Source organism: Camellia sinensis, chromosome 1 (genome assembly GCF_055761805.1).
Source record: "Camellia sinensis isolate YWXY chromosome 1, ASM5576180v1, whole genome shotgun sequence".
Classification (NCBI taxonomy): domain Eukaryota; kingdom Viridiplantae; phylum Streptophyta; class Magnoliopsida; order Ericales; family Theaceae; genus Camellia; species Camellia sinensis.
In genome coordinates this window covers 190,369,572-190,392,420 of record NC_138961.1, presented here as the reverse complement: position 1 = coordinate 190,392,420, position 22,849 = coordinate 190,369,572, and the positions used below count along the sequence as shown (strand labels likewise).

General features: G+C 37.6%; 1 protein-coding gene across 13 annotated transcripts in view; it reads right to left on the bottom strand.

Moving 5' to 3' along the window:
* Positions 1 to 22,849, bottom strand: part of LOC114265197 (Small GTP-binding protein) — a 47,001-nt gene that overhangs the window by 6,609 nt on the left and 17,543 nt on the right. For all 13 annotated transcript variants that reach the window (XR_014365917.1, XR_014365916.1, XR_014365921.1 and 10 more), the window contains 9 exons: positions 22,697 to 22,754; positions 21,045 to 21,125; positions 20,851 to 20,937; positions 10,817 to 10,888; positions 10,580 to 10,714; positions 10,339 to 10,412; positions 7,419 to 7,506; positions 5,696 to 5,773; positions 2,422 to 2,497 (listed from right to left, as the gene is read on the bottom strand). Coding sequence is in view for 7 of the 13 variants with exons in the window: in XM_082923543.1 (XP_082779669.1) it covers positions 2,422 to 2,497; positions 5,696 to 5,773; positions 7,419 to 7,506; positions 10,339 to 10,412; positions 10,580 to 10,714; positions 10,817 to 10,888; positions 20,851 to 20,937; positions 21,045 to 21,125; positions 22,697 to 22,754 (749 nt within the window). In the remaining 6 variants the exon portion in view is untranslated. The remainder of the gene's footprint in view (positions 1 to 2,421; positions 2,498 to 5,695; positions 5,774 to 7,418; positions 7,507 to 10,338; positions 10,413 to 10,579; positions 10,715 to 10,816; positions 10,889 to 20,850; positions 20,938 to 21,044; positions 21,126 to 22,696; positions 22,755 to 22,849) is intronic.

The following is a 22,849-nucleotide window of genomic DNA, read 5'->3' as shown; positions in this document are numbered from 1 at the left end:
CTCCATTCACAGTTGGCGAGATCAAGAAGGCCATACCACCCCATTGTTTTCGTAGATCTGTTCTTCACTCTGCTCTCCACAGCTCTTTCTCTCTTGCGGAAGAATAAAGAAGAAAAGTAAAAAAAAAAAAAAAAAAAAACCAAACAGGGGGGCCTTCTTCTCTCTCTCTAATAATCACCCACACACCACCCACGTTATTGCCCACATTTTTTTTTATTTTAATATATCTATATATTAAACTAATGCCTCATAAAACCATTAGTTTAGCTCAGTGTTTGGATGGTGGGGGACACAGCATGCTTTTTCAGAATAAAATAAAAAAAAAAAAAAAAAAAAAGTCGCACAACCCCTTTCTTTTCTTTTCTTTATTCTCCACTCACACACAATTATCATCACCTATTGCACCTCACCCGTTGCTCCACTTTCTTTCTTTTCTTTTATTTTATTTATTTCTTTATTTATTTTATTAAAAAAAAAAAAAAGGCAGAAGAAGAAGACAAACTGCACACCAAACTCATTTCCTTTTATTCATGTCGGGGCTCACCCCGATCACCATTTTACACAAAAAAAAAAAAAAACAAACCAACCCAATACAAATCGGCACAGTGGGATTTTTCTTCTCTACTCTGCCGCCGGTCTCTTCTTCTTGCCTCCGTCCTGGGCGGCCCTTGCCGGTGTTGCCTCCGTGTTTCCCACTCCACTGGGCATGATCACTACTCCCTGCTCCTCCACTGCAGCATACGGTGGACCTCCAAATCGGAACATCACAGTGGCCTTCCGCTTCAGCTCATTGTTTTCTGCCCTTAGCACGCTTATCTCTGCTCGCGCATCCTTATACATGCGTTGGAGCAGAGCCAGCTGGGCGTTTAAATGCTGCACCTCATTTGTCCTACTCTGCAGCCGGTTCGACAAATTTGTGACCGCCGTCATACTTTCCACACATGCCTTCAGAGTATACTGATTGGCCTCCACATCCGACTGCACTGCCATTCTTTGCTCCACCGACCGCATCGGAAAGTTCAACGGAGCAAACTCCGGGGCGCTTGGTTGAGTTTCCAGTGCCACCGCACCAGTTCTTTCTCTCGTTGACTTGTTGAGGTCGGGAAAGAGGGTGAGCAGCCCGCGGGAAGACGATGAAGCCATTTTCTAGCCAACAGAGTGTTACACAGTATCTCTCTCAGAAATCTCTCTCCGAAAACAGAGTGTTACAAAATCTCTCTCAGAATATCTCTCGCAGGTTTTCTGCCTCAGCCTCAGCCTTCGTCTTATAGCCGAGGCAGCCACGCGCATCGCGCGCCTCATACCCCCAGCCGACAAACGGGCGCACCAACCAAGGCACTCACGTGCCTCGCCATGATGAATCCGGCACACCTTTTAATGAATTGGGCACGCCTTTTGATGGCACGTCTTTTGATAAAATTGGGCACGCCTTTTGAGGGTGCAACTTCACCAACGGTCCGACATGACCCTATAAACTGTCCCGACTTTGATTCCGGTTAGCATACAGTGTCCTCTACACCGTTATGACACCCCCATACAGTGTCCTCTACATGTTATGACACCACCATCCAGTGTCCTCTACACCGTTATGACACCCCCTTCAGTGTCCTCTACACCGTTATGACACCACCATACAGTGTCCTCTACACCGTTATGACACCACATCCAGTGTCCTCTACCACGTTATGGCACCACCTTTCAGTGTCTTCACCAACGGTCTGACACAACCATACAGTGTCTCCTATCTTTTTTTATTTTTATGTATTTTCTTGTTTTGTTCCTCTCTCCAAACTCAAGTTGGTTAGTTTCTATCCTCCTTGAGTTTGCGGGGGGCTGTTAGAATTTCCCATCTTTACCTTCACCTACTCCACTACACACTCCACTTCACCACACACTCCACTTCACCTAACCCACTATCACCTCCACTACACTTACTACCACATTTTCTTCTATATATAGATTGTATAGGAATTGTAATAAAACAATCTTGTAATCAATAACAATCAATAATACAGTATTTTTAACAAGGACAAAGGAAAAACTGCTAAGATTTTCATATCCAAGTTGGTTTCCAGATGTTGCAAGTTGCTGGATTTACAGATTTTTATGGTCACTAGAAGTTTTTGACAGTAGCTATTTATGGTATTTTGGGCTAATTGAAAGACCCAAGTGTAGGAGATGCCCATGATCAATTTAAGACTAAGACTAATGCCCAATCTCATTAGAAGATGGCCATGATCCATCCAATATTTCTTCTTTCCATGCTCTATATTATTCTCCCCCACAATCGAGAAACCCAAGATCAAATTTTGTGGTATTATGATGTAAGAAACCACAAGTATCTACACCAATGGGATCAAAATTACTTCAATGCTGTTAGAAGTTTGTCACATTCAAAGGGAGCAGATTTGTTCATCGTACCATAGCATTTGGCTAGAACATCCTTCTTAATTGCGGACAAAGATTCACTTGCTATCACTTTGGTACCTATGGTTGCCTGTCATGAAAGAAACAACATACGGTGTTAAAACCAAGTGTACCAAGGAAAAATTACAGTGGTGCAAGAATTCCCAATTTATATGCATTAATCTGTTAACAAAAGAATATTTTAGATTATGTATAGACATATCTTGTAGTTGGGAATCAAATTTTGACAAACAAAATGAATTAACTTCACATCAGCAATGATGTGCTCAATATGAAAAAAAGAAAAGAAATAAAGAAACAACAGGTGTTTAGTACCAAGGACTCTCAGTTGCAAGGTTTGAAATGAAAAGATATTTGGCAATTGAAGCAATCCTGTTTAAAACATGTGGGTATGTTCGTTTATCTTTTTATATGGCATTAAGGTCACACTAATCTTCAAAAATCAAACATTTTTTCAGCAGAAGTAAAAGCCCTAAAAAATTTAGTCTCAATAAAGAGCTCTATAAATAGAAATATAGCAATGGTCCTTCCATATCGGACAAAGGAAAAAAAGAAAAGGACTTGAATCCATCAATTTAGCCTCCACAATAAAGAGAGCAGTAAAGAAAAACATAGTTCTGGTCCTTCTGGACTGGAAAAGGGAAAAAAAATAAAATAAAATAAAAAATAAAGGTGAAAATTTAAATCCATCTTACGTGGAATCTACATTCACCAAAAAATCTATTGAGTACGTCCTTCTAGATCTTTTTGAGATGATATTTATCGAATAATAAATGACCCAGCTTCCACTGATTGGGAAATATGGTTTGCCATACTAAAAAAGGGAAACCTGCAGGCTGAAACTGATCTTCATAAATTTTGGAGTGTAAAACTCAATAGAAAGAAATGCTACAAAGGTCTTCTTGGGCTTTTTGAAACAGCATTGCAAAACAACTCCTCTGGTTTGGTCGATGCTGATGTAAAAATACAGTTAATAAAAAAAACTTCTTTTGCCAAAGTCTTCTCATTCATTTTTTTTCTTTTTTGTATTTACATTCTTCTAGTTTTCTGCTTGGCAATGTATGGAAAACCCATAGGAAGGAGTCAATAAATTTAGCCAATTCAAGAAAGGTACTAATTATATGCAAGGCTCAAGCATGATGAGCATTACAGTTGACACAACAATTTCTCGTCCAACTACAATAGCCAACCTCTTATATATATATATATATATATATAAAAAATAAAAAAACTAAGTTCAACTTGTAAGGTAAATATATGCACCATCACCTCATGCTGTCGACCTTCCAAGTCTACTAATGAAGAGAAAGTTCATTAAAACATGCTATAATTAAACATGGAGCTTTGATGTTCCAACAAGAATTACATTATAATCCCCAACATTGAATTTAGAGATATGTCAATATAGTACTCCACACAATTGGTGGGTGTGCTCCCCACACAATTGCTCAGGGCTTGATTCTTGGGGCTAGGTTGCAAAAAAGTAATTTCTCGCAATTTCTCTAGCCCTGGCATGGATGGCCTGCCTTTGACTAGACCGGGGAGAGGATTAGTCAACGGGCATGTAAGTTGGCCTGGACACCCCTGACCGCTGAACCAAAAGAATATATACATAGTACTCCACCTTGTTACAAACTGCAGCTAAATCCCTATAGTATACTATAGTAATTAAACTCCAAAATGATCAAAGTTTTACAATAAAAATATAATTTTCCCTCACAGATACTTTTTCTGCCCGTTTGAACTGTAAAATTTGAAGTGCTATGTTACATGGAGAGTGCTACTAATTGCCCCCACCAAATTTAATTGACCCCCCACCCTTCTTTGGATCCCCATCAAGTTGATGGTTACATTATGCAATTATATTTATGTCAAAAAGAAGAAAAAGGCAGATATGGAAGCTTCAACAGTCTCCAAGATAATACAATAGTTTCAGATAAACTAGTTTCATGCTTGAGGGAGTGTCATTTCTTGTTATTTTTTCATCTTAGTCGACGGTATTCTTGTAATCATATCATGCTAATTTTATTTTTAATTTTTAATACATAATGACACTTTTATTAGCTAAAGAGCATCAAGCTGATGCTAAAGAATACATCTGACAATATCAAGAAAACCAACTCTAAACACAGAGTATTGATAAAATCCACAATCACAAACAAATCCGGGGACACAATCCTTGTCACCCAACTATATAGAATCACTAGAAATTGAACTCTAATATAAATACATGCTAAGGTGAAGGGGCTGATCAATTTTTAGCCTTTAACCTATTTAAAAAAACTCTCTTCCAATCCATTCTTCTCACCTAACCCTAATTTTCCATACTCCACGACATGGTTTTGAAAACCGAACCGAACCGGCTGGTTGGACAGGTTGATCATCAACAGGTCCTTGGTCCAGTTCGGGTCTATGCTAGAACTATTCTGCACAAAGAACCGGAGTATTTTATGAAATTCACTTTAATTCGCAGTTAAACCACCAAACTAGTTGACCCAAAACCGGCCCAGTTATGTTGTTGTCTTCCTTGCATTAAAAATTATGTACCAAATGGTTTTGCCAAGGTTTGAAACCATGACCTATGGTATAAATAAGGCCCATGTTACCACTGAGCCACTCCACTTGTTTATATAACTAATTGTAATAGTAATATATATAATATTCATATCAAGAAACTATATCTAATATATTATATAGTTATATATTACTTTTTTTAAATTTAAAGTGTTAAAATTACTAATCAAATTTTAATTCATAATATTTAGCTTAAAAAAATTATTGCCAACATTTGTATTTATATATTATTTTTAAATATTTATGAAATAATTATGATGTCATGTTTCGATCCGGTTTGACCCAATGATCGAACCAGTGACCCGTCCACCCAATTCATTTTTCATTTAGCTCAATGGTACGGTTTTCAAAACATTGCTCCATGATTCAACTGCTCCAGACAAAGCTATGAGCCAATTGAAAGGGGCTCTAGTGGATGCATATATTGCAGATTGTTCCATTTCATAAAGAGAAAAAGGACAAAGATTTGTTGCAAAGGAGGATCACAAAACAAGAAACATATGACTTGAAGCTCACATCTAATCCGTCAGTAACTAGAATAAAGGATATTATGTGATTAATAATTTAATGTACCACACAAATTCTTATAATCTCAACTTAGGATGTACCCAAAAGACTCCTAAATTTTTTCTTTATCATTGTTGTTGCTGAATTCCTGGTCCATTTATCTACTAAAGAAAGATATGGATCTTACTTGGATTGGAACTTTAAACATTTGTCGTGGTATAAGTTCTTTCAGCTTTTGAGTCAACGCCCTCCCCACTGCATATGACTGAAAAAGGCATCAAGCATTAATCTCACAACTTTGTCAGTAAAACAATTTTAGGGGGAAAATAAACATAAGAGTGCATAAACATTGAACTCAAGAAACTACAAAGGTGGAAGGCTAAGAATCAAATATTTATTTCAAAAAAAAAAAAAAAAAGAATCAAATATTTATAAATTTTATGTTTAGCCACTTGTGAAAATTCATAAATAGCCAAGAGCAAACCTTCATATCCCACCAAGGAATAACTGAAAACAAACTCCAAAGAAAAGTACCCATTTTCCAATAGACAAAAAATACTTTAGACAGATATAATTATCCAGTTATTTGCTCAAGACCTACATCTTCACCACAAATTCTCAATTATGTATCAATTACAATTTGATGTATTCATGGGAAATCTGATGGAATCTTTAACAGATATTGGTTATTAATGTTACGAAGATGAACAATCAAATATCACGATAGAGCCAATTTCTCTACTGACATTGGAAGATATATCTAACTAATGTCCACAGCAACAGCACAAGTCCCTCCCCTTCTCCTCTCTGCCTGTTCAGCATATATTTAGCACCTACATATAGTGTTTCCTACAGTTTCATATGATTTGGAGTTTCGACTGACTAACGATATTAATACAAACGTATGCATCATTTTTATTTTTTTTCAAATTTACAGCAATTAATAAGAAGGGCCATTGCCCACAAGATAGTCCCATGTTGATTTTGAGAGCAGTGGACTGGGTGTTGACTTAATTTCTGGCTATGATTCCACAAAGTGGTGGTCCTGATACTCAACCTGAATTTCCACACTAACGAAATCACCAGATAGTGTGGCACTTTTACTGCAGCCATCACAAGTAAAACATTATTAACCACGTGTCGACATCATTTTTCCATTGATATTTAAATATAAAGGGAAAACTACCACAATGTCTTTGAACCTTAATACGAATAGTAATTACCAAAGCAAACCCAAACTTTACATTACTTTGACATACCTATTTGGATAAACCATTCATCCATCTCAAAATAATCATTTTAGGGGGGCTCATTTCCTTAAAAAAAATAATTCTTTATTTTCCATCATTTTGTACCATACAACATAACTGGAATTACAATTGTCCTATAGAACTTTGTTTTCAACTTATCAGGAATTCTATAATCACATGACATTCTCTAACTAGTTTCCAATAAATTGCTTTAGCAATAAGGCCTCCAACATTCATTAATCTCATATTCCTTTACTAGCACTTTATCATCATCATTTCTAATATGTTTAACATAGCTTAGGTCTCTACTTTTCTTTCTCTTATCCAGGAAAGTTCATATATATGTAGATATTTAATATTTCCCATCTTTTGTATTTTTAACTCAAGATACAGATCATCACAACCCCATGTTTAGCCTCCCTAATGACTTTCTTAGCGTCGTTTTAGCTTTTCTTTACATTTCAATGTTTTTTTATTCCTACATGTATGTAAATTTCAATGTAAGCATCATTCCTTTAATTGCATTTTAAACCTCTACACTCCAATCCCAAGTTTTCTTAGTTTAAGGCCTACAACCCTTCAATTCTTCAAGCCTTGTTTCCTTTTTATGTGTACTTTTTAGAATTAGAGTGACGAACTCAAGAAAACGAGCTAAGTTACCTTATCTCTGTGCACAATTGTTGCCAAAGGTTCCACGCAATCACCATTTATCAAAATGTCAAGTTTTATCAAATCACTTTCCTTGTACCTGGCAGTTAAGATGATGAATGGAAATTATTAATGGTATGATGAATTCGTAAAAACAAAAACCCTGTAATCATAAACATAACACAAAAAAAAAAAGCAAGAAGGTATAGATGCATGCATGCCATGTAAAAAATAATAATAATAAATTTAAATATAAAATAATAAAAAAGGAAAAAGAAAAAAAAGAAAGGCAAATTTAGATGACATACTTTTCAGGTGGGTTAGGTTTTTATTCATTAACCCCAGAAAGACAAAAGAAAACTAAGAAGAATGGACATGAGCATAGGACATAGGTACAATACAATACAATACAAATACATCAACAAAATAATTTTCTAATAAGTCCATGCATATATATTATTATCTATATAAGTGTTACATGGACTTTTCTATTACCTTCAGTGTACCTGTGGCCACTACATACGATAAGGGTAAGGTATGGAATATGTGTCTGACACTTAAAACCTAAATTAAATACTTGGATCTTAATTGCAAGTAGGGACAAGAGCGGAAGCGGGAGACAAGGTAGAGGGTGGGGTGGGAACGAGAGCATATAAAATTTTCTAAGTTTGAGGGCGCCTAAGGGAGTGTGTATAAATTTTATATATTAAATATATAAATATATTCTAAAAATCATTTTTTTCGCTTAGTTGTAATATATGTGTCAACATATGAATAAATATTTGAGATTGATGTCGATTACAAATTGTCTTTGTCAAATATATGTATATATAAATATTACGTAAATAAAAATATTATAATAAGTTTTTTATTTGTTTATTTAAGATTGGTATGTTTAAAAATTTCTATCTTAGTTGGGAGCGAGTTTCTTCCTCGACCGGAGGACTTTCTTACAAGTTTTATACTTGGGAGCAAGGAAATGCATTCTGAGTTTAAAAAGTCAACCAAGTAGAAGTTTTCTGCTACTAAGGCCCAGTTTGGCATGTCCAAAAAAAGACAAAAAGTTATCACTATTCACTAAAAAAAAAATATTAAAAAATTAATTTTACATACAAAATTACAAGACAGATCTGACCGGTTCAGATATGTGGTTGCGGTTTTTAAAAAAAATTGCACAGTTGGGATGCAATTTTAACACACTGTTGTTCGGCCTGTGGGGATCCATCACGGGTCCGGTTTTGATAATCTGAACCGTTCAATGTGTAAAACTCGTCGAGTACTATATGTTTGTTAAAAATTACATTGATCGGATATCGCTAACTACATGATCAAATCAGCTTTGTATAAAAAAATGGATGGTGTTATAGTTAACTATTGAAAAAAAACTAATCTAATCAAATAGCTATCGATATCCAATCAACGTAATTTTTTATAGGCATATAGTACTCGACGAGTTCTACATATTGAATGGTTCAGATTATCAAAACAGGACCCGTGATGGCCCCCACGGGCCGAGCAACACCGTCCAGTGCAATGCCCGAAAAGTAGCCAATCATTTCTTAGCATCAATTTAGCTACGCCGATAGTACGGTTGTACAACTCACACTCTTAATCTTCTCCTACACACTAATTTATATAATTTTTTAATACACATTTTTTCATAAGAAGTTAATCCAAACAACTATTTTTTTTTCCTCAACTTTTTAGTCCAAAAAGTCAAAAAGTGCATTTATTTAAGACACCCCAAAACAACCCCTAAGACTTGGATCCTCTAAATTTTTATGATGTCTAAAAAAGAAGCTCACATTTGGTAGCAAAGAAAACTTTTTGACATGCATGAGAGATCAAAATATCCCTTTTTCCTTAAATCTCATTTCATTTTAAATGCATTCCTAATAATTTACAACATCTTATGTCATAATATCATACAATACGCAACGTATTTAAATGTTGAAGATGTGTTTACGTACCCATACTCCACTTTCGGATACATATCCTAATATTTAGGGTTTAGGAAGTCTTGGCATTTGGACACACACCTACACCCAATAATCGTATCCGAATCCATGTAACATATATATGTATCTATTAACATCCACAAATCAAAAATTATAATAAAATTTTATTAAGTCTTTTAATTGGTGCGTTGTTTTGGGTCTGTTTATTTTTTTCTTCATATATCATGTCAAGTGAATGGCGATCATGTCAAAATGTGGAGAGAAAAAAAAAAGGGCACAGTTTAAACAAAAAGAAAATGGGTGGAGTTTTGGAGCCTGAAGATTCGGTGGGGCTTAAGATCAGGTAGGTCTTCTTCTACATCTCTTGACTGGTCACTGGTTATCGACCGCCAGATCTGAGTTTTAGGGCTCTCTCTCTCTCTCTCTGGTTTTGGTCACCTAGATCAAAGAACACATCCTTACTTTTCTTCATTAAAACTACAAAGTTATTTTTATGATTTTATCAAACATAAATCTACAAAGTAAATTTTTGTAAGGAAACTTTTCTTATAAAAAGGAACCCTGCCATGTCCATGAGACGACCTGAAAAATGGGCATGTGTTCCCAATGTATCCAACATATGCCCAGCTTAAACAAATATAAAAAAATAGGACATGGATAGATGTGTATCCAACACATGTCTATGGAAATGAGCACGCCCTTTGGGGGATATGGCCATGCTTCCCCTCCCCAAAAAAAAACAAAAAAAAACTACAAGTAGACTTTTCTTTTTTTACTAATGAATGACTCTTTCCAGTTGAGAAAACTGAACACTTGAGTCCTGAAGTCCACAAGACAACTTTAACCATTTGTTTCCTTGTTTCCATCTGTCTTCTTTTTCAGATGGTGGATTTCCATCTGTCTTCATACAATACATTTTGTGAGATGAGAATTGAGGCATGATTTATTGCAAAAGCCAAAGCACATCAACGTACCCGATAAAAGAGTATTCCATGCTAGCATAACCCTTACTTCTGGACTTAAGCTGATCAAAAAAATCCCCTACCATCTGCAAAACAAATTCACAATGCAACTTACCTAATGCAAAAAAAATAAAAAATCAAGAAAGAAAAAAACATAGCCAACCTATATAGAAGAGACAATCAACAAAAAATTGAACATAGCATTCACGTAATGTTGTCAATAAACAAGGATGACACAATTGCCTACGGGTACCTCTGCCAGAGGCAACTCATAGGTGAGTGAAGCTCTAATCTCAGTTATAAATTTCATTTCTTTGAACTCTCCTCGTCGTTCTTGGGCAAGCTCCATGAGAGGGCCAATATAGTCTTTTGGAGTGAGCATCTCAATCTGCGCATATTTTGCAGAAGCATAGAATACAAGCTTCAAAAAGAAACTTCATTACATCCAACAAATCTAAAAATGGAAATCATCTAGGGAACAGTCAATAACCTTGACAAATGGCTCTTCAATTGACCTCCTTTTTCCAGGTTCAGGAAGTACAGATGGATTAGAACATTCAACCTAGATCAGCAAAATAAGAATTCACACTAAATAAATTGATAGCAATAATATGGCATGTATAATAGGAAGGAAAAAAGTAAGTTTCTGTATTCTACAAAAGAAAATAAAGGAAAAAGTTACAGTGAAGATGAAGAAAATAACTAATAAAAAGCTAAAGGAAATATATATAATGGTGTTGCAAAACTGCGGAAGCTTTGAACCTTGTTAAATGAAAATTAAATTGAGGTTCTATCTCAGTCTTATTCTTTTGTCTTTTTTATAGGATATTATGCTGGTGGACATACCCATTTTTCTCTTTGCTGGAAATTGTGTTCATGTATATAATATGATAGTGGTGTTGGTGGTAGATAGTGGCATGTATAGAATATGATAGTGGTGTTGGTGGTAGATAGTGGTATGTATAGAATATGATAGTGGTGTTGGTGGTAGATAGTGGCATGTATAGAATATGATAGTGGTGTTGGTGGTAGATAGTGGCATGTATATAATATGATAGTGGTAGATAGTGGTAATATATAATATGTAAGTGGCATATAATGGGTTATGATGATGTTTGTAATATCTCCTATATAAGGAGTGTCATTTGGTCTTGTAAGATAAGAAGTTTTGAATATAACAGAAATATATTCCTTCTTCCTCATATTTTTCGGAGTTCTTCTTCTTCATATTTTCTAAGTTGGTATCAGAGCAACAAAAAACACAGCAGCCCTAAAACCGTCATAGCCATGTCGGAAGTCACGTCCGAAACCACTTCAACCCCTGCCGCTGCCATTCCGGTGAAAACGTCCAACTCTCACTCTGTCCAAATCACCACCATCCGCCTAAATGGTGATAATTTTCTCCGCTGGTCACAATCTGTCCGGATGTATATCCGTGGGCAAGGAAAGATCGGTTACATCACTGGTGACAAGAAGGCTCCTGCTGTTAATGATCCGCTGTTCGACAGTTGGGACGCTGAAAACTCCATGGTTATGACATGGTTGGTCAATTCCATGGAGGAGGATATAAGCTCTAATTACATGTGCTATACTACTGCACAAGAATTGTGGGATAATGTTAGTCAGATGTATTCTGACCTAGGAAATCAATCTCAAGTTTTCGAATTAACTTTGAAGTTGGGAGAGATTCATCAAGGAGATGATTCCGTCACCAAATATTTCAATTCGTTGAAAAGGTTGTGGCAGGATCTTGACATCTTCAACACATACGAATGGAAATCAGTTGACGACTGCAACCACCACAAGAAAACTGTGGAAGACAGCCGTATTTACAAGTTTCTTGCCGGCCTCAACATTGAGTTCGATGAAGTGCGAGGAAGAATTATTGGCAGACCTCCTCTCCCATCCATTGGCGAAGTATTTGCCGAAGTCAGAAGGGAAGAGAGCCGAAGGAGCGTCATGCTTAAGAAAAAAGGTAATGGTGAATCAATTGAAATTTCTGCTTTAATTAGCGATGCTGCGGCCAACAAGGCTGCAAATTACCAGCGCAGGTTTGATGATAAGCCACGAGTCTGGTGTGATTTTTGCAACAAGCCTCGCCATACACGCGAAACGTGTTGGAAGATCCATGGCAAACCTGTCAACTGGAAAAGCAGCAAACAAGGAGAGAAGAATCGTGGCTTTCCTACCGCTAATGAAGCCGATTCAGGTCCCTTCAACAAAGAGCAGATTGATCAACTCTTAAAGCTGATAAAATCCAACTCCTCAACCGGTACTCCTAGTGTTTTGTTGGCACAAACAGGTAGAAATCCTAAAGCCTTCTCTTGCCTAAACTTCTCTCCGTGGATCATAGATTCCGGTGCCTCCGATCACATGACTAGTTTTTCCCATTTATTTAGTACCTATTTCCCTTGTTCTGGTCATGACAAAATCAGAATAGCCGATGGTAGTTTTTCACCTATTGCAGGAAAAGGATTTATTAAACTAACTGAGAAAATTAATCTCAATGCTGTTCTTCACGTCCCCAACTTAGCCTGTAATCTTTTGTCTGTCAGTAAACTATCTAAGGATTCTAATTGTCGTGTTACATTTTTTGAATCCCATTGTGAATTTCAGGACCAGAACTCGGGGATGATGATTGGGCGTGCTAGGATGCTTGAAGGTCTTTACTACTTTGATGAAGTACCTGTTAGTAATAAAAAAGCTCAGAGCTTTAATAGTACTAGTTCAATCTCTGTTCGAGAAAAAATAATGCTATGGCACTATAGGCTAGGACATCCTAGTTTTCTTTATCTGAAACATTTATTTCCAGAATTATTTAAAGGGATTGATTGTTCTTCTTTTCATTGTGAAAGTTGCATTTTTGCAAAATTTCATCGCTCTACTTATTTGCCAAAACCTTATCAGGCTTCAAAACCTTTTTATTTGATTCATAGTGATGTTTGGGGCCCTTCTAAAATCACTACTCTTTCTGGTAAAAGATGGTTTGTTACATTTATTGATGACCATACCCGCTTATGTTGGATTTATTTGATGAATAAAAAATCTGACGTGAAAAATTTATTCACAAATTTTTACAATATGATTGAAAACCAATTTCAAACCAAAATTGGTATTTTACATTCTGATAATGGAACAGAATATTTCAATGAGCAGTTGGGTGAGTTTTTGGGAAAAAAGGGGATTTTTCATCAATCTACATGTCGGGATACCCCTCAACAAAATGGCATTGCAGAACGAAAAAATAAACATCTACTTGAAGTAGCACGTGCTATAATGTTTTACATGCATGTTCCTAAATATTTATGGGGTGAAGCAATTTTAACAGCCTCTTATTTGATAAACAGGATGCCTACAAAGGTGTTAACATACAAAACACCTTTTGATTGTCTCAAAACTTTTTTTCCTGACACGAGGTTGTTTTCTGATTTACCAGCCAAAGTTTTTGGTTGTACTGCCTATGTTCATGTTCCCAGTCAATTTCGTTCAAAACTTGACCCCCGTGCTATAAAATGTGTTTTTTTGGGTTATTCCTCAAACAAAAAGGGGTATAAGTGCTTCGATCCTCAAAACAAGAAATTTCATGTGAGTATGGATGTGTCATTTGTGGAAACAAAATCCTATTTCCCCAACACTTCTCTTCAGGGGGAGACAAGTGGAGTAGAAGACCGTTTTTGGGATATTTCTATCCCGCTCCCCAATGTCATTTATCCTACACAAAAACCACATCTGTCTGATAATGATCACTTAGGAGAACCAAGTTCTATGGTGCCTAGTCAAGAAGATTCTTGTTTAGGGGGAGAAGTACTACAAAATGATCTAAATCCTGAGCTTCAGGTTTATACTAGGAAGCGATTTCATCTGAGGAATAATGACCCGAATGTCCATCCTAATGACCCGAATGTCCACCCGAGTTCTGGCATCGAAATTTTAGGTAATCCTATTCCTTCTATTTCCGACCTTGATGTACCTATAGCAATTAGGAAAGGTGTCCGAAATTGCATTAAACATCCTATTGCAAATTACCTCTCCTATCAAAGACTGTCTAAAAACCATAGAGCTTTCACATCTAGGATTTCACACTTGTTTGTTCCAAGGAATATACAGGAAGCATTGGATGATCCGAATTGGAAATTAGCAGTCATGGAGGAGATGAATGCTTTAAGGAGAAGTGGTACTTGGGAGATAGTTGATCTACCCAAAGACAAGAAAACAGTTGGGTGTAAATGGGTGTTTACGATAAAATGTAACGCAGATGGAAGCGTTGAGAGATACAAGGCGAGACTGGTGGCTAAAGGCTTCACTCAAACTTATGGGATCGACTATCAGGAGACGTTTGCTCCTGTTGCTAAAATAAATTCCATCAGAGTACTGTTACCTCTTGCAGTAAATTCAGATTGGCCTCTACATCAGCTTGACATTAAAAATGCATTTCTCAATGGTGATCTTGAAGAGGAGGTGTTCATGAGCCTACCGCCGGGATTTGAGCAGAGACTTGGAAGTGACAGAGTATGCAGATTGAACAAGTCATTATACGGACTCAAACAATCACCAAGAGCGTGGTTTGAACGCTTTGGGAAGGCAGTTATCAGTTGTGGCTTCTCGCAGAGTCAAGCAGATCACACAATATTTTATAAACATTCAAAAAACAGTAAAATTGCAATTTTGATTGTTTATGTTGATGACATCATTTTAACTGGTAATGATGAAGCAGAGTTAGCAGCCCTCAAAGAGAAACTCGCAAAAGAATTTCACATTAAGGATCTGGGAGCCCTCAAGTATTTCCTCGGAATGGAATTTGCAAGATCCAAGGAAGGTATATTCGTTAATCAGAGAAAATATGTTCTTGATCTCCTTGGAGAAACAGGTATGCTTGGTTGTAAGATGGCGGAGACTCCGATCGAGCCTAACTTGAAGTTACAAGCTGCTAAGGCTGAAGAAGTCAAAGAGAGAGAACAATATCAGCGACTTGTAGGGAAATTGATTTACTTGTCTCATACGCGGCCTGATATTGCCTTTGCAGTCAGCATGGTAAGTCAGTTCATGCACTCACCAGGGGCAGAGCACTTTGAGGCCGTTTATAAGATCTTAAGATATTTGAAAGGAACTCCAGGGAGAGGCTTACTGTTCAAGAAACATGGACATCTTCAAGTTGAAGTATACACAGATGCAGACTGGGCAGGAAGTGTTACAGACAGGAGATCAACATCCGGATACTGCTCCTTTGTAGGTGGGAACCTAGTTACATGGCGGAGTAAAAAACAGAATGTGGTAGCTAGAAGTAGTGCAGAAGCAGAGTTCAGAGCTGTTGCCCATGGAATCTGTGAAGTAATGTGGATTAAAAGAATTCTTGAAGAATTAAAGCTTTCTCACCCGACACCTATGAAGGTCTATTGTGACAACAAAGCAGCTATATCTATAGCTCATAATCCAGTTCTACATGATCGCACAAAACATATAGAAGTGGATAAACATTTCATCAAGGAGAAAATCAATGCTGGCATAATCTGTATGACCTACCTTCCAACAGGTGAACAATTAGCTGATGTGCTAACGAAGGGACTACACAAGAAGCAATTTGATAAGCTGACTAGCAAGCTGGCTATGGAAGATATCTTCAAACCAGCTTGAGGGGGAGTGCTGGAAATTGTGTTCATGTATATAATATGATAGTGGTGTTGGTGGTAGATAGTGGCATGTATAGAATATGATAGTGGTGTTGATGGTAGATAGTGGTATGTATAGAATATGATAGTGGTGTTGGTGGTAGATAGTGGCATGTATAGAATATGATAGTGGTGTTGGTGGTAGATAGTGGCATGTATATAATATGATAGTGGTAGATAGTGGTAATATATAATATGTAAGTGGCATATAATGGGTTATGATGATGTTTGTAATATCTCCTCTATAAGGAGTGTCATTTGGTCTTGTAAGATAAGAAGTTTTGAATATAACAGAAATATATTCCTTCTTCCTCATATTTTTCGAAGTTCTTCTTCTTCATATTTTCTAAGTCTCTTATTACATTTTTTAATCAAGGCTTATTTCATAATTTCAAGATTTACAGTATGTGGATTATAATAGGGTTTACTTCAGGGGGGGTCAAGTAGTTTTAATTCTTTTACATGGTTATTGGGTCAAGAATATTCTAGTTAGTCAGAATTTCTTACTTACATATTTACAAGTCCCAATCATAGTATAAACTCTTTTTTAAAAAAAAATTTATAATCCCAATCATATTATAATTAGAAGTCTAACAGTCTATAGAGTTGGGTTTTTAAAGAATACGAGATTGTTTGTGTGATTTTATTTGGCCCAGGTGTCGTTCTATGCTCGCATCAGCAAGACATGAAAGTTTGTATGATGCCATTTCCACGTTCGCATCGGCAAGATGTGAGAGTTTAAATGCCAATTGCTGCCTTTTCCATGCTCGCATCGGCAAAACATGGGGATTTTAAATGCCAAGTGCCCTACTTTTTTTCACAAAGTTGCAGAAATCCATTCCAGGGTGCTAACTATTACTTTACCAATATAACAGAAACTAAGGCTCCTCAAGTTTCAATTATCTTGGATTAGTCAGGTTGTACCATATTTCGGATCATGCACACCAAAACAAAAATTGCTACGTCATTAACATTTTTTGGTAACACAACACGTTGACAGTTTCAATAGAGAACCATTCAAAAATTGATTTCCATAGGAAAATTAAAAAAAATATTACCAATTTCAAATAGTCTATTAATATTAGAGCAATATTGGCAATTTCCCATGAGCAAAAAGCATCAAAATTACCACTTGGGAGAGATCATAACTAGAAAATTTATCTAGCCTTTATCACAAGGTTAATTAAAAGATAAGCGTAGGTTTTTTATCTTTGAGATATTTGTGTAAACCTTTATTACTCTTATATTGTTGAAATTGAATGTATAAAGAGAAATAGAGAATTGTATTATTGATTGATCTAATGTTATATCTATTACAATGATTCATGATTCCTATATATAGAAGAGGGTGAGTGTGTAGTAGGTAAGGAGTAGGTGAAGTGGAGGTGGTAGTGGTGTAGTGGGTTAGGTTTAGTGGAGTAGGTGAGGTGGTAGTGGTGTAGTGGGTTAGGTTTAGTGGAGGAGGTTTAAGTGGGTGAAGTAGGTGGAGAGTAGGTGGATTTTAACAGCCCCCCGCAAACTCAAGGGGGATAGGAACTAACCAACTTGAGTTTGGAGAGAGTAACAAAACAAGAAAATACATAAAAATAAAAGAGGATAAGAGACACTGTATGGTCGTGTCAGACCATTGGTGAAGACACTGGATGGTGGTGTCATAACGTTGTAGAGGACACTGTATGGGGGTGTCATAACCATGTAGAGGACACTGTATGGTGGTGTCATAACGGTGTAGAGGACACTGGATGGCGGTGTCAGACCGATGTAGAAGACAGTTTATGGGGTCATGTCGGACCGTTGTAGCAGACACTGTGTGGTCGTGTCAGACCGATGTAGAAGACAGTTTATGGGGTCATGTCGGACCGATGTAGAAGACAGTTTACGGGGTCATGTAGGACCGTTGTAACAGACACTGTTGTGACAGTTGTTGTGACAGTTTACGGAGTCTTGCTGGACCCTTGTAGAAACTAACCGGAATCAATGTCGGGACAGTTTACAGAGTCTTGTCGGACCCTTGTAGAAACTAACCGGAATCAATGTCGGGACAGTTTACAGAGTCTTGTCGGACCCTTAAAAAGTCGCACCCTCAAAAGGTGTGCCCAATCTTTCAAAAGGCGTGCCATCAAAAGGCGTGCCCAATCCATAAAAAGGCGTGCCATCAAAAGGCGTGCCCAATCCATAAAAAGACGTGCCATCAAAAGGCACGCCAGACACGCGGCGATGCACGTGATCGACAGTGCGCGTGTCGGCCTCTTCGTCATGCGCTATATAAATGAAGGCGGAGGCGGAGAGAACATGTGGAAATCAAACCAGTCTGAAACCTCTGAAAAAACTCTTCGTGGGCTGAGAGAGATACACTGGTAACACTCTGTAAACACTCTGTAACCAACCCATCTCTGAAACACTCAGCAACCATAACATGGCCTCTTCTTCCCGTCCAGCTACCCAGAACATGGCCTCCTCTTCCCGTGGTCTGCTTACACTCTTTCCAGAACTGAACGAGTGCACAAGAGAAATAACTGGTGCGGTGGCCAGTGAACCCCAACCAAACACTTCTGGGTTTGCTCCTTTGAACTTTCCGATGCGGTCGGTGGAGCAAAAAATGGCGGTGCAAACTGATATTGAGGCCAATCAGTATACTCTGAAGTCATGTGTGGAAACCATGACGGCGGTCACAAACTTGTCGCACCGGCTGCAGAGCAGGACAAATGAAGTGCAACAGTTAAACTCCCAGCTGGCTCTGCTCCAACGCATGTATAAGGATGCGCGAGCAGAGATAAGTGTGCTAAAGACAGAAAACAAGGAGCTGAAGCGGAAGGCCACCGTGATGTTCCGATTTGGAGGGCCACCATATGCTGTAGTGGAGGAGCAGGGAGGAGTGATCGTGCCCAGTGGAGTGGGAAACACGGAGGCAACACCGTCAAGGACCGCCCAGGACGGAGGCAAGAAGAAAAGACCGGCGGAATAGGCGAAGAATTGAGGTCGGTGGGTGGCCGTTGGCAGAAAAGAAAACAAATCTTTGGGTGTTTGTGTTTTGGTTTTTTTTTTTTTTTTTCTTTTTTTTTTTGGTGTAAAATTGTGATCGGGGTTGATCCCTGAGATGAATAAAATATGGTTTGGTGTGCAAAGCTATATTTGTGTTTTTTTTTGTTTTTTTTTTTTATTGTGAAAAATGGAACACAAAAAAAAAAAGATAAGATAAATAAATAAAAATTCTATTTTGTGGTGAGGGAGTCGGTGAGGGAGGTGCAAAAGGTGATTAAAAGAAATAAATAAAGAAAGAGTGTGATGATGGATATGGGTATAGATGTAATAAAGGAATGAAAAGAAAGAAATAAATAAAGAAAGAAAAGAAGAAAAGAAAATGGGTTTGTGAATCTGTGCAATATGTTATAATAAACATATATATATATAGATATATATTAAAATAAAAGAAAGTTGAGTGGGTTGATTAAAAAAAGGATTGTGGGTTTGAAAGTGGAAAATAAAGAAAAGAAAAGAAAGGCATGTGGTGAAAGAAAAAGGAGCTGTGGGTTTGAAAAAGTAAAGTGAGAGAGAGGAATTTCGTTGCAAGTTTTCTGACTCTTCTCAAAAACAACACAGCAGTGTTAAACTCCACAAATGCCTTCTCTGGATCTTGAATCCTCAGAAAATTCTTTCCAGATTTCAAATGGGAAATCAATTCATGCTTCCTTGGATCAACAATTACTTCATTTTCTTGTATTCTACCACTAACAGAAGCATAACTCAGAGTGGGGGCATAAGACTCGATCTTTGCTTGCCTTCTTAGTGCTGCATTGATCTGGCGCAACTGCTCATTCAGCCGTTCCAATTCTCCTCTCCTGTGTCTTGCAAGCAGTCCTCCAACTGTGGCCCCTACAAGGGCTACAAATAGCAGTAAGGGCATGTCGAAAGCAGATGATGCCTCACATGTTTCTGCCAGAGCTTCAAAAGGCATACGCAACATCAAGGCATTAGTGACAATAAGTGCCACGGCTGGGGATCTTACAGGAACCATCACCTGAGCAACTAAGTCTTCCAGAGTGGTGTCATAATCTACTTGTGTATGGACAGTATCACAAGTTCCTTCTGATACAGAGGTGTTGACATCATTTACTCCTGTAAGCATAGACCGACTGCCTAGCAGTGGCAAAGACATGGAGTTTGAGAGGAATTTGGCCGGAGGAAGATGAGCGGCGGTGAAATACGGCGGCGGAGTGAGGGCGTGTAGAAAACTTTAGCGGAATTTGGTTGAGGTCCGGCGGACGGCTAAGGTGAGGTTGCCGCCCGCCGGTGAAGCGAAAATATTAGGTTCTAAACCTGCTCTGATACCATGTTGAAATTGAATGTATAAAGAGAAATAGAGAATTGTATTATTGATTGATCTAATGTTATATCTATTATAATGATTCATGATTCCTATATATAGAAGAGGGTGAGTGTGTAGTAGGTAAGGAGTAGGTGAAGTGGAGGTGGTAGTGGTGTAGTGGGTTAGGTTTAGTGGAGTAGGTGAGGTGGTAGTGGTGTAGTGGGTTAGGTTTAGTGGAGGAGGTTTAAGTGGGTGAAGTAGGTGGAGAGTAGGTGGATTTTAACATATATGCATTAGCCTATATACATTAAGCTATGACTAGAGTCATGCTATGAGCCTGGTAAAATAATAAGAATAAAACAACAGCATAGCATGGATTTCTTTTGAACCTTGAATCCTTAGGCCTCTAGTAGGTATTTATTGTCAAATATGAAATATTTTATCAGTTCAACATTCTTAGAAAACCAAGAAAAAAAAAAAAAAAGAGAGAGAGAGAGAGAAGAATATTAGTTATAAGAATGTGCATGGAGTTTGGGATCAAGCAGAAATTACAGTATCACCATTTACACAGATCACTCGGTATACAACACTTGGAGCAGTAGTTATTAGCGTCAAATTGTATTCCCTCTCAAGCCTTTCCTGTGGGACCAAAACTTTATCAGAGCAAATATCTCAAGATATTACAATTAATAGTAACACAAATCGATATCACCAAGAGAGCGAGAAGGACACGGTTAAATGCCAACCTGAACAATTTCCATATGTAGAAGCCCCAAAAAGCCACATCTAAAACCAAAACCCATGGCACTTGAGGTTTCAGGTTCAAACTGCATTAACATTAAAAATGGGGATAAGAAATCTCACCAGTGAGTAACTTATAAACTCATCATATACCGCACTGAAGTTACAAGTTATACAATGGAAACCAATAAGACCAATTTCAGGGATTTAGAAGCAAGTCCGTTCTAGTGTGGGAAATGGATATTGTATTCATAGGCATATAAGGCTAGTTCCTTGACAATTGCCTCTCAAATAGAGAAATCTTATGAGAGGCAATCTTAAACTAGAAGACATCAACAAAGCATCAGGATAAATAATTTCAGGCACACAATTCTGGGTCATGGGAGTGAAACAGAAAGCAGTGGGAAGAGCCCAAGGCTCTGAATGAGCTGGCAGCTGATAGGGGCTTCCTTGAGGGAACCCACCGGAGCTGTATTAAAGGCCAGTTCATAGGCTGATTTTCAGGACAAGAACCAGGATGATCTCTCCGTGACCAGTGTGAAGCATGGTTGAAACTAAGTAAATATGCAAAGAAAAAATACTGGTTTCAGAGAAAAGTAAAGCCAAGAAAATTTCCAAATTTCATCTCTCAGAATTAAAGTTCGGGCTCAAATACAGAAACCAAAAATGTAGCTGCCAAATGTTCTCAAGTTGTTTCCGTAGAAAACAAAGCTTTTGCATTTTCAAATTTTTCTAGTATAAAATTTTGAACTGTAAATTTTTTTTTTTAAAATGATTGAAGAAAACTTTATGCCAAACCAAATAGTAAAATGCTGAAATCTAAACGAAAGACATTAGACCATGTCTTTAATTTAAAAAGGGGAGGGGGTGGCGGGGAGGAACTGGGAATGTCAGGAAGGGGAGGTATGGTGAGGGGGGCTAGGGGTGGCAGAAAGGGGAGAGGGGGTAGTGGGGGAGGGGTGGCGAAAGGGGTAAAGGGGCTAGGGGAGGGGAAATCTGAGGTAGGGGGTGGCTGGGGTGGGCAGGAGAGGGGCTGGGGTGATGGCGACAGCGACTGACAAGGTGGAGGAGGGGAGGCGGCAAGCGGTGAAGGGAATGGAGGGGTGGTGCCCATGAGCAGCAGTGGTGGTGGGCCGGTGAAGATGGTAGAGGAAGGGATGGGTGGAATGAGAAATTAGGTTGTTGAATGTCTAGGATTTGAGTGCTTCTTGGTAATTTTAGATGGGGATAAAATTATAATGAAAAATGAGGGTGTATTGAGATGATTTAATGTTGTAAATTGAAGCTCCCATATAAACTAGGGCAATTCAAATTGCTCACCATAGAAAATCTCGATGGTACACCATTTATGTTGTTTGGATATAAATTTCCAAACAAAAGTCAAATATTCGGACATAAACATCTGAACAAAAAATCAGTTGTTCGGATATTAACATTGGAATGGAATGTATATCTAAACAATTCATTTTTGTTCAAAAGTTTATGTCCGAACATTTGACTATTGTTCAGAAATTTATATCCGAACGACAAATGGTGTGCTAAGATTTTATTTGGTGTACGAATAGAATTTCCCTATAAACTATTAATTGCAAAAGCAAGACTACAATTTTACCCTCCTGACTAATGTTATTTCCCAACTTAATAGAAATACAATTACCTTTAATGCAGCATCGTTGAGTTGCAGCTTCTCCAATGCATCACGTAACTCGGGAAACCTACAATAGTCATAGATTACATGCCAGCAACATAGGAGTGCACAAGATTTCAATATAGAATTTGATAAAATAAAAAAAAAAATAAGAATGATTAA